Raw genomic sequence first — 11998 nt, forward strand, 5'->3', positions numbered from 1 at the left:
AATAATTCCACTATGATGGTCATTATCTAGTAGAAACAACTGCAAGTAACGCTGTTCTTACAGACTCTCAAAGAAGGCGTGAAATTATTTCTTTAGAGGTAATGTGCTTTTCCAGAGAAGACAGTTTAAATAAGTTTAACAGTTAATCATACTTCTTATGAATTCAGTTCCTTTGGTTACTGTTTGAACAGTGAATACAAATAGTTATTTGATTCATTTATTCATATATGTGTGTGTGTGTGCGTGTACATACAGTGTCTCAAATTAATGTGTCATCTAATTACAGAGTTTCAAAATAGCTTACAGCAAAGACAGAATCAATTTAAAAACTCTGTGTATGGTGGAAAAGATGGATGTTTCAGATGAGCTCTGTGATGGTGATGTTGGGGAAATTTTAATGGAACAAGAATGAAAAAGGCTGACTGAGACTTTTAGTAACTCCCATGATGACAATACTGTTGAAGAGTGAACCTCCTAATAATCAAGTGCAAAGCAGTTAGCACAGCACTGAAAATCTGAACAAGGCTCGTGTAACTGAGCTCGTGGGACAGGAGACAGAGAAGCACGACTGAAGAAATAAAAATCAGAAACCATGCACGAGTGCTCAAGTCCTTCCTTGAGCGCCACAGAGTAACACACTTTGTGTTAAATAACAACTGCTGATATAGAGCCCCCTCTTGTGGTAATCATCTAGAAATGCAGGAGCTCATCAGCACCTATAGCTTTCACAAATTCTTTAAATTAAGTTTCTGGTTTTTCCATCATCCACTTGTCTAAAATCTCTGACGACAGCAGAGGATTAGATGGTCAACTCTGTGAATTCACACACGACTGGCAGCACAAGGACAGATTTAACCTGAAGGTCGTCCACTTACTGAAAATATGGATATAAAATGATAAGTTCACCGCACTTTGTCTTGAGTTTTAATGATATAACAAGTTCTCAGTCTTACTCCAACAGGAATGGCTGTTTATTTACCGTTTCTATATCTCGAGGACGTCAGCTGGAAGAGGAAATTTTACGAGGGTTTGTAAGATAAATGTCTTGCATACGTCTCTTCCCCCCCCAAATCTTTTTAATTTATCTTTTTTTCATGCTTGTACGGTTTATTTATTTATTTATTAATGAGACCGGGGGCTTTTTTCTTGTAAATAAATTACAGGAAATCATGTAGCAGTGTTTCCAGCAGTATTGGCCTTTTAATAACAACAATAAAAACAGTCCAGAAACCACTGTGGTTCTTAGCCAGAGCTAGCACATACAGTAGTAGGCCAGAAAAAGGAACAATACAATCTGTAAATACACATAATTGAATATAACAACTAAATCCATGTCGAAAAAACAGTTGAATGAAAATAACTGAGGTCTACTTGTTTCTCTGTTCGAAAGCCGCTCTGTAACCACAACTTTCCTCATCTGTGTTAATGCATCCGTATGAAGCAGGGACACTAATGCTGGAGAATCCACCCTGGTCCTTAGATCAGCAGCTAGCAGGACAGCTCAACTGCACATTTACTGAAAAGCACGAAAATCTGATGGGTTTAAACGATATCGTATGAAGACACGATTTATTTTTGCAAAAAAGTCTGGAAAAGTCCAGTTTGAAACTAACTTACCATAAGGTCATAGAAAAAACAGGGGTCAAACTAAAAAGATAACATGATTCAAAACCTGGAATTTCATTAAGGTATCAGCTGGGATAAAGTCTCAAAAACCTGAAACTTTACTCGAAAAAACAAAAACTAAACTCTCCCTGTTTCAAGCCATTAGCCCATGTGGTGCAAAGAAGAAAACATGGATGGTACATTCGGTTGAAATTCTAGACTTCGTTGGCCTCTAACCGTGCAAATATCTCGTCTAGTCCAAGAGAACGAAACCAGCTCCAACCTTCAAGTTTTAAGTGAACGTCTGGTCCACTGTCACTCATACGTTAGCTTTATTAACATGTCGTAGAACATGCACAAGACTGCGAGTGTGACGCTGCTGGGGAGTCCAGCATAAAACAAATGGTTAAAACTGTCATTCAGTTTAAAATGGCCATCTAGCATTAAGGCCACTCCATGTAGGATTAAAGGTCCTTCCTATTGGTCCAGGCTGATGTAACACTTGTTTCTTCAGTCAACATTAAGTGTTCAGTCGCTTCTTTAAAGGGAGGGGTCTCGGAAAAAAAGCCTCTGAAGGTGGTAGCTGTAGAAAGCTGAAACAACCCTAAGTGTACAGGTCAGTAGGGGGCCACGTCAGTAGTTCTTGAAAATTTGCGAGTCTAAAAAACAAATCTACTGAGCTACAAGACTGTAATTGAACTCCAAAAGTGACCGAAAGTCCCAAAAGACAGCCGCTCAGCTTTCAGTCGGGCAGGCAGACGGGCAGTTAGGGCTCCCTGGAAAACAGATGGCCAGGTTGTGTTAGCTTATGTAACTGGCCGTCAGTGAAAAAGGCCATCTGACACACTCGGACAGACCATCACGTGTAACCAGGCGAGCAAGTCAGTGAGCGAAGGCGGCCGATAATCGGTCGTTCAGTCGTTGAGACGACGGTCGCACAGCTCCTTGTAGATTCTCTTGCGAATGCGAGGCATGTCGTCCTGGCTGAACAGCAGCGGCTGCTTCACGGAGAGGCGGCGGCAGTACTGGCAAACAGAAAGACGGACAGTGGTGAGGTTTTTCCTCTGTGTTATTCGCCCTCCAGTGAGGGCCAACAAATCAAATTTGTGTAGAAACCCAAGGCAGGAGAAACACTCTATATCTATTTTATTTGCTTTTCTGCCAGGGAGTCGTGAAAGAGATGCATAATCTCACCTCAAGGACGAATACCCCACAGTCGCTGTCGTTTTTCTGCTGAGGAATACCCTGAGGAATAAATCACAGTCAACACTACAGCTGCAGCTTTTGGGCTGAACTGTTTGCATATATTTCAGCTTTATTTACATGCATGCCACTTTATAATTTGACTTAGGACATACAAAGTGAAAGATTTACGTACAAAAAAATAAGCAAACTTCAACTTTCCTGAACTACTCTGGGCAAAATAAATAATCTTCCCTGTTTTAAAGGAGCAAAGGTAAGTGGGTGTGTGTTTACACAGGTCTGGGATCAGTTACCTTGATTATAGTAATCTTCCAGCCTTTCTGGAAAGCTGTCTGTTTCTTCTCTCTTGCTTCAGACTGAAGGTACTTCATAATGTTCTGATGGGAGGTCACACAGACAGAACCGCTACAGTGATTACGGTGCAGAGATGTAGCATTACAGCACAAGCATGTATTTTAGTACATCTAAAATTCTGCGAGACAGCAAGGTCGGAAACTACATTTATGTAAATGTTCAGGGAACAGAAGATGCTGTGGATTACACAGGTCTGCAACCAAAAAGCTGCATAGGATTTTTTGACAGTTTCTTATAGACGTTTACTCACTGAAGCCGGGAAAAATATTGGGAATACATGGGAACATGGGAATAGAGCAGCTGCAGAGAATTCAGCATTAATGAATCAATGGTACAGAAGAGGAGGAAGCAAGAAGAATGAGATGAGTAAAATTTGATTCATCTGACTGTTTTGTTTCACTTAATGTGCCTTATAATCCTGTGTGCCTTAGGGCCCGAAAAAATACGGTATCCAATGATGATTTCTTACATTAATTCAATATTTCTAAGAGCCAGACTCAAGAGAAATACACACAGAAAATGTGAGGAATAGAGGGGGGTCAGTAGGAGGGGGAGGGGACAGTGTGTTTGGCAAAAGGAGCTCAGATGATCGTGTCCACAAAGCAAAAGTTAAGGAAATTATGCCTAGTTAATTGTAATAAAATATGGATTCTTTTTCCATCACTGTTGTGCTTTTTCTTCTCTTCAATGTAGACTCCTCCTGTTTTTATTGAACCCAATAATTTATTTGTCTAAGGAGCAGAAAAACTGGATTCCTGAGATTCCTGCCTCGTTCTCTGAAACTGAGAAAATACGACACAAAACAACATCAACATGCGCGGAGTTGCTCACATCTGTGGTGTGTCTGAACACGATGCCTTGGCTGTCATAGTAGCTGATGGTTTTGGTCGCCATGGTGACCGTGACGAGGGACCAGTGGATTTCTAAATGGATGGGAATTAGCAACAGCCACTTGGAGAACAAGTCGACCTGAAACGACCACACACAGAGTCAGAAAGGAGCGCACTACAGGTCAACAATCGTCAATTAACAATCAGCAATATAACAAACAAAACTCAAATTCTATGATGTAGTTACAGGTTTGAGAGTCAAATGTATCTGAATCACTGTCATTGTTTACATTTCCAATAATACACGAGGTGAAAGCAATCGTTCAAGCCACACATTTGTGTTTTTGTCACGCTGTGTTCTCTGAGGTTCTGGAGCATACTGGTTTGCACCTGACGTGCAAAAGATCCCAGTTGGATTCTGGGAGATGTGTGCCCAGCCTCGTTGTGTTGTTTATGATGGAGAAATGGTTCTGCAGCTTTTATATTTTTACATAACATTTACTCACTGATGCCAGTTAGATATTAAAAAGTAGTTAGGACAAGGACATAAAAATAAGAAAACCCCTCAGCAGAGATGGGCAGTAATGCGTTACTGTAATCCGATTACTTTTAACAAGTAAGGAGTAAAGTAAGGATTACTATTTCAAAAAAGTAATTAGATTACTGTTACTTTCCTATAAGCACGCTGCATTACTAAACCATGATTCTGTTTATGAGCGTGTCTCATCACAGTGATGTAAGCACCCCCGGATCCCACTGACATGACCGCTGTGGACAAACCTCCACCCGCCCCACTCCTGCTAAACAGGTGACTATAGATTTAAGAGTGACAGGACTCAGTGCTGCTGAATCTGTGATTTTATTCATTTTTACTGTGTTTTACTTGCATCTATTTGAAAGAGTGTAAACACAAAACATTATTTTATCTTATGTGCTGGAATGTACAGAAAATAGGTTTAAATGTTAATGAAATTTCTTCCAGTCAGAGAATGGTGCATATAATTTAATTTTTGTTTGATGCATAAAGTTAAAAGATTAAAACTGATAAAAAAAAAAAGAGGCTTTTTCCATTTGATTCAGTTTTATATGATGGATTGTGCAGAATAAATAGAATTGGGCTGAAAGATCTATTTCTCTATTACATATTCAGGTTGTGTATCATGTTTTTAAAAAGTAATAAAGTAACTAATTACTTTTAAAAATAAGTAATCAGTAGAGTAACTGGATTACTTTCTTGGAGAAGTAATCTGTAATTAGTAACTAATTACTAATTTTAAGTAACTTGACCAACACTGCTCCTCAGTTTCACTTTAAGAGTGCAGTGTTCCACCTTTTCTGGAAACCAGGCTGTGGTTTGTATTTAGATGATGGTTCTCAGCAGGAGCACACAGACGCCACAGAAACATTTCCAGTAACTGAACCTAGTTTTCTGCAGCTTCCAGTAAAAACTGATTCCAGTGAAGCCAAATGTCCTTACTTTCTTAGTCCATCTCTTCACGCCATCGTAACCTTTGGCCACAAGCTGCTTGTGGAAAAAGCTGTTGAAAAAATGAACCTAAGAAAAAGAAACAGTAACTTTTTTTTGAATATCTAGATTCTCAAAAATAACCAGTGAATATTTTTTTAATCAAGCATAACCCTACAAACACACCCAGTCTTACCTTGTGCTCCGTAGCCTCCATAATGAGTTCTCCATACATGTTGATAATCTGACGAAAAGGTAACGTGATATCAGTACTGAAGGTGTAACACAGTTACAGCATCACTAACATTTTAAAAAAATTAAAATACTGTATTCCTCTCTTTACCTGATCATTGAGCCAATTCTGTTCCTCCAGTGTGCCGAGGTCCTCCAGCCTTAGTGTGTGTTTATTATACATGACCATGAAGCCTGCAACAGGAGCAGAAGACAGCCCCGACTTGTACCGAGACATCTCCCTTTTGATGTCCAACCCACTAAAACAGACACACGGAGAGAAAGGAATGTTAATCGAACTTCTGTATATGAGGTTCATCTGTTTATTTTACCTTTAATGACAGTCTGAGAGAATAACGCTGAAAAAGACAACAGAAACTTCTAGAAGACGGATGCTAACGTAAGCAGCTCTGCTTCCACACCGATTTGTCTAAATCCTGTTGGAGCAATAAAGCATTATTCAAACAGGGATGGTTTGCCATCAACATGTTGAGTCTTGAGCCAGTCCTCATTTCTTTATATGAAAATGGACGCAGAGATTCATTGAAACATATGCCAACATCAATGGAAATATAGACAAATCCAGAGTTTGTACAGTTCTAACAAGCTTGTGAGTCAATATTTGGTAAAAGAAAGCAGAAGTAAGCAGTCAATGTCAAAACCTTTAGAAATCCTAGAAAACGTTTGTTCTAGACGTCTTTAAGAATAACAAGAAAGACTCCACGGAAGCAAAATATGAAGAAAGGAGGGTAACACCTCTCAACAACGCGTTTTAGTTTCCTCACTGCAGTTCAGATATTACTCCAACTGTCTCAAAAGTGCAGATTATCTACGTTAATAACAGTCAGGCAGGTGAAATCAAACTGAGTTTGTGCCGACCTGTTGCTGAGGTCACACTTGCTCTCCTTCTTCAGGTGTTCCCGGACATCAGATTCACTGAGAGGAATGAAACTGCCGTATTTTATATAGAAGCTCTCCAGAAACTCTAAAACAGAGGAAGTTGTCATGAAAGTGATTATGTGACCCAGTGTGTTTGCTTTTTAATCCAAGAAATCTCAAAATCTTTTTGACAGTCTTGCCTCCTGGTCAGTTTACCTGCAAGCCTCAGGTCAACAAAATGTTGTCCTAGAGGAATTTATGTTGTTTCAAAATTTTAAAAGAGAAAAAAAAAAGAAACATATTGTTAAAAATGAACTTTGCTCATCCTTTTTGTTGAACAGAAAACTACCTAACCAAAAATTGACTATTATACCATCAATCAAATCAACACATGCATTTAGTTCTCCTTCTGGGAGCTAAGAAAATATGTCATGAATGATTAATCATGTATAAACATGAGCTCAGATCAAATGTGTGCACATTAACACTTACTGGACAAGGCCAGGAATGTTTTATGGATCTTTTATGACATAAAAAAAAATGCTGATCCTCTCAGCAGTCGCTTCTTTGTGTGTAAAACATCATTTACCAAACGGAGAGGGTGATGAATATATTCATGCTCAGGCATGGGTTCGCACCGTGAACCCTAAACCACATCTTACCATGGATGGTATCAGTAAGCTGCTCCAGACTCTCTTGATGCTGCATCGTTCCATCTGTGTTTTCTGACCGATTCTCGTGCATCATTTCATCCATCTGGTCTTTCTCCCAGGTGCCAGGCTGACAATACAGTCTGTGGTCACTTAATGCCCAGCCATGTTGGATGCTGCTCACTGTAACAGGGCAGTAGTCTGGTGGAGGAACGGCAGCCGGACGAGAACTTTCCACCTCCATAGTTGTAGATCCACGGTTGTGGTCTGTTGGTGCTATAACATTTCCATTGGACAGCGCTACCAATAAAGCAACTCTGTCTGTTCCGTCGGGGACTTGATCCACCTGCATCTCAGAGTCAAGGTCCTGAGTTGTTCCTGATCTTGAAGCGGGGCCTGACTGCCATGAGATGGACAGCTGTATGTTTCCAGGTTCGGTCACTATCATGTTGTTTTCCTCTCCTTCTTCATCGGTGTCAGACAGGTCTACCGTGTCGCCGTTTCTAAGTGGACAATTAACTGAGCTGGGGTCATTCTGGTCCCCGTGGTGCATGTGTGCATCTTGAATTTCCCTCTGCACCACTGACGGAGCCAAGGCCTCGGTTTTAGAACAGACAGCAGCACCACCTGTTTCTCCCTTTTTAATTTCAGTGTTAACTTCCATATTCGATGCGCTTGTGGCTTTCATCATTCCCCTTCCTTGACCTCTAACCACTAGTGACCCCCCGCCCACAGTACCTATCAATCGGACATCTGCGCTCTTGTAATCCCCGCCTCTTTTTTCTACTACATCAGACGCCGCGGAGCCGTCTATCAACACATCCTCCTTTTTATGCGCATCTGCTTTCTCCGGAATGACACAGTTCCTTAGGGATTCTTCCTGCAAGGGGACGGTGACAGCCTTGGCAACAGGCGTATGTGACTGAGTATTAGCCAGTGCAACAGGCATTTGCACCTTATCTTCATCATTTACCTCCCCCTTGGTCAAATCAAAGCTCTTGATATGCGTCAACTGGTCCACTTTCCCTTTAGGAGTGACCCCAGGGTCCCTGCCGGCCACCCTTCCTCTTCCTCTCCCCTTCCCTGTCCCCGAGGTTCTGACATTGTGCCCCGTGCTGTTGGGGCCACAACAGTCACAGGACTTTGGAGTCCTCTTCCTGCCCGATGTGCGGCCATTGACTGGGCCCGGAACAGGTGTTGGTGTCTGTGCAGAAGACCACACTGATTCCTGGCTTGACTTAGTACTTAATGCTTTGGCTGGAGTTACAACAGGCTGCTCTGTATCAGCAGGAGTGCCGGTCTGAGTCAGATCAGAGTTGGACGTAAGGCCTGCGGTGAGGAGTTTAGCAGGGGACTGGGTTTGGTCCTGATCTGTAGTACCTCCAGACGGAGGGACTAAAGGAGGTGCTGTAGTTAAATGAGGTGATGCTGACGGTGTTGTGTTCATTGGGGAAGCAGAGCCGCTGTGAACCATGACGTCCTCCTTTGGCTTCTTAACCCCATCCCAATACCCGCTCTCTGCTCTCCTGTCCTCGCTTCCCTTTTGGTTTGTTGGACCGGCAGTATAACGGCCTTTCTAGATGTTATGCGCTCGCTTCCCTTTAGGTGTTCTTCTAGCCAGTACATTTGCCATTGTTCTTAAGCTTTTCCAACCACGACAGCAGACATGAATGTGCAGGTTGGACACTTTTCTGCGTGTTATATTTCCGCCATGGTCTCCTAATTGGTAGAGAAGAAAAAAAAGGAGAGAGAAAAAGTCGGTTTGTTTTTGCTCTGCGAGGCTCAACTTCAACAAACACGTTTATGTCAGCAGCACAAACGCAGATAAAAGCAGGCCTACAATATAACAACAGGTGGGATTTCAACTGTGGCAAGGAAACCAAAACAATTTAAAAGATGCACACATCGCAGTGCACAGAAAATAAACCAGACATACAAGATGTGCATCAAATAAAATTTGCCCTAGCTTGTCTCACTAGTAGGAGTGTTCCTCGTGCTGTGCACACTGACTGTTTTAGGTCGGGGAGCAGCTGGAAGCTGCTTCTATCTCACCCCATCTTTAGTGTCACCTTCTGTCACACCAACCCTACTGCACGTCCTCCTTCACTACAGGAATCTGCACTGCGGTCTCTTTTCCTCCTGCACAGCAGCTCCATCTTTAACATCCTTTGCCGAGCGCATCCTCAATCCCTGCTTTACACATGTCCAAACCATCTCATCTTCCTGACGCTGAAAACTGCCAAATTAAGCTCAACAGAACTCACTAAATGATTAAGCTGGTCTCATGGGATACACCACGGGACTCTCCACCATCTTGTAAACCTTTCTTTTCACCCTTGCTACCATCCTTCTGCCAAAAATCACCCCTGACACTCAGCACCACCCACCCCGCCCTGTCTGCAGTCTCTTTTTCACCCATCTTTTGCAGTGTGCATGGATTTCAGTGGCTGCTCGTGGGTATTTTAAGTCGCCCACCTTCACTCACACACGTGTATCCCTCCAATTCACAAACGTGGAGTGAATTGTTAATGATTAATTTCCAGGGACATGTAAACATCAACATGGTTGTCTTAAGATGACACAGGGCCATTTCTCTACCTGATACTTTACATTTAAAAAACAAAAACAAAAACAAACTTTGAACCTACAAAAAAAAAAGAGAAGAAAAATAGATAAGACCAGGCCACAAGTCAGTGTACTCTAGTTCTGGTCTCGGGCCTGAATAAATGGAGAGTGTTGCATCGAGAAGGGCATCCTGTGTAAAATCTTTCTAAAATCAAACATGCGGAACATCAAGGAGGAGATTTCTATACAGGATCGGTCAGGGCCTGGGTTAACAGCGACCGCTTCCCAGTGCTTGTAGAAACTGGGCTACTGTTGGCCGAAGACAAAGCAAGAGGGAAGGAGGAAGGCATGTTCAGAAAGGCAGGTGTGTAGGAGTGAAAGCAGGGCCTTTAAATGTAGGTACTATGACTAGTAATGGTTTTGACAGTGCAGAGAAGAAATGCTGGACATATTGGACAAAGGATGGAGCTGCCAGGAAGGAGGAAAAGGTTCATGGATGCAATGAATGAGAGGGGTGGTGTGACGGAGGAGGATGCTAGAAACAGGGTGAGATGCGGGCAGATGATCCCTTGCTATATTAAATTGAGGAGCCAAAAAGAAAACAAAAAAACCGAAAACAGGCACTTTGATTATTTGTCTGCTTGGTTACAAAGCATCTAAGTACGTCGCTGTTTGATTAACAGGTGGTTTGATGTTCCGACAGGATTCACTTGTTGTTACAGCGCGCCGTCACTTTTTCCCACAAATACTAAGCACATGACTAACACTGCATGCTACTGTCCTCTTAAAGTTAATGCTGCCTTTTAAAGAGTACCATGTGGCTCGGGGAAACTCTGAGCGTGGTATGAATTAGCAACTACACAGGGAGAAATTGCTGTCGTTACAAATGGCTGGTAAAATTCACTTACGTTATCAAGTTAAATGAAAACTGCTCCGTTAGCTGCCCCAGTCTGACATTTGGGCTCCAACAAACGGAGCAGGTCCGCGCATCATTCAGCAATATAACGCACCACCAAATTATTTAACGGGTGGCATAATATGACGTTGCACAAAGTTCTGCACAAGTTTGTCATTGCGCTCAAGCGAGCTAAGTTAGCTAGCTGCAGCCAAAGCACAGGCGAAAACACAAAGCAACGACTACACACATTTCCTCCATTTTCGAGAGGAAGTTGGGGGCGCAAAAAGACAAAGAACGAGCTGCGAGTCATTACTCGAAGTCTGCCGGATTTGATGAGCCAAACCACAGCAAGAAGCTACAAGAAACATATATCTACTATACCTTGTCAGTCAAACAACAAACGAGTTTTGTCTGGCCACGATTTGCACAAATAACAATCAAAGCTGTCGTCGCTCGTTGATTGCGTCACGGCTTCGGAGTGCGCTTCGGCTGTGTCCGGAAGCTGTCGCGAAGCATCCTTGAGATTTCAGGTTCTCTCTTCTTATTTCATTTCTACCACGATGTAAAAGACAAAAGCTTTATTTTATTTATTTAATTTGATCCCATTTGTTTTGTTTTTATTTTTATGTTTTATTTTTATTGTTCATGTTCAAAAACTTTACGTCCATAGTTTTTTTTTTAACTGGGGACATAAAGTCTGTCAACAAAGATTGTGGAAAAAAAGGGTAATGTTATAAAAGCTCCTGTTTTACATTTCATTGTTCGGTGTGTACACTTCACGCGTTCATACCCAGTGTTGGGTAAGTTACTTTGAAAACGTAATTAATTATAGTCAAGTTATATTTTTTACTGTAACAACCACAAACACGTTTATTGAATCATATTTCATAACTTTATATGCAAATATAAGTTGTCAGTTTTAAAATCCTATGCACAAGTTTTGCAAAGAACAAAGTTACTTGCAGCCGTTTGCCTTTTACCCTTTAGTATAACCGTTTCAAACTATTTACATAGCAATCGGGTGTTCTGCATTAGATAAGATGCCACACGGATTATTTGTTTGTTTTTATTTTTGGTCATAAGCAGAGTGCTTGCTGCGAAAAAACGCCGCGTATATCTTGTTTATCATGACTCTGGTTTTAAGTGGCCTATCAACACAATTTAAAAACTGGTATATGTCACCTTGTTGCTTCGTCATCTTGAAGTGGTCATGTAATTGTCTTACCACGACTACTTTATTCTTCCTCAGTCAAGCAGCAGCACTCATGCGATTGTTTTGCCCCCTTATCTCCAGGTGTTGTGCCAAAAAGTGATCGTT

At 41.6% G+C, this 11998-nt stretch overlaps 1 protein-coding gene across 2 annotated transcripts; it reads right to left on the reverse strand.

Moving 5' to 3' along the window:
- Positions 1 to 495: 495 nt before the first annotated feature.
- Positions 496 to 11185, reverse strand: LOC146650228 (uncharacterized). 2 transcript variants are annotated; one of them, XM_085386854.1, is made up of 10 exons: positions 11062 to 11185; positions 7230 to 8936; positions 6568 to 6673; positions 5801 to 5948; positions 5654 to 5701; positions 5470 to 5547; positions 3994 to 4131; positions 3102 to 3185; positions 2800 to 2850; positions 496 to 2630 (listed from the first exon to the last, which is right to left on the reverse strand). In XM_085386854.1, exons 2-10 carry the CDS (start codon positions 8689 to 8691, stop codon positions 2520 to 2522), a joined length of 2226 nt encoding a protein of 741 aa, XP_085242980.1. In that variant the 5' UTR covers positions 8692 to 8936; positions 11062 to 11185; the 3' UTR covers positions 496 to 2519. The 2 variants fall into 2 exon arrangements, with proteins under 2 accessions (XP_085242980.1, XP_085242981.1); XM_085386855.1 differs by lacking the exon at positions 11062 to 11185 and adding an exon at positions 10691 to 11022.
- Between the last annotated feature and the right edge of the window lie 813 nt (positions 11186 to 11998).

Source organism: Rhamphochromis longiceps, linkage group LG17, assembly GCF_057381845.1.
Source record: "Rhamphochromis longiceps isolate RC_006_pf linkage group LG17, R_longiceps_female_GT1.1, whole genome shotgun sequence".
NCBI lineage: Eukaryota > Metazoa > Chordata > Actinopteri > Cichliformes > Cichlidae > Rhamphochromis > Rhamphochromis longiceps.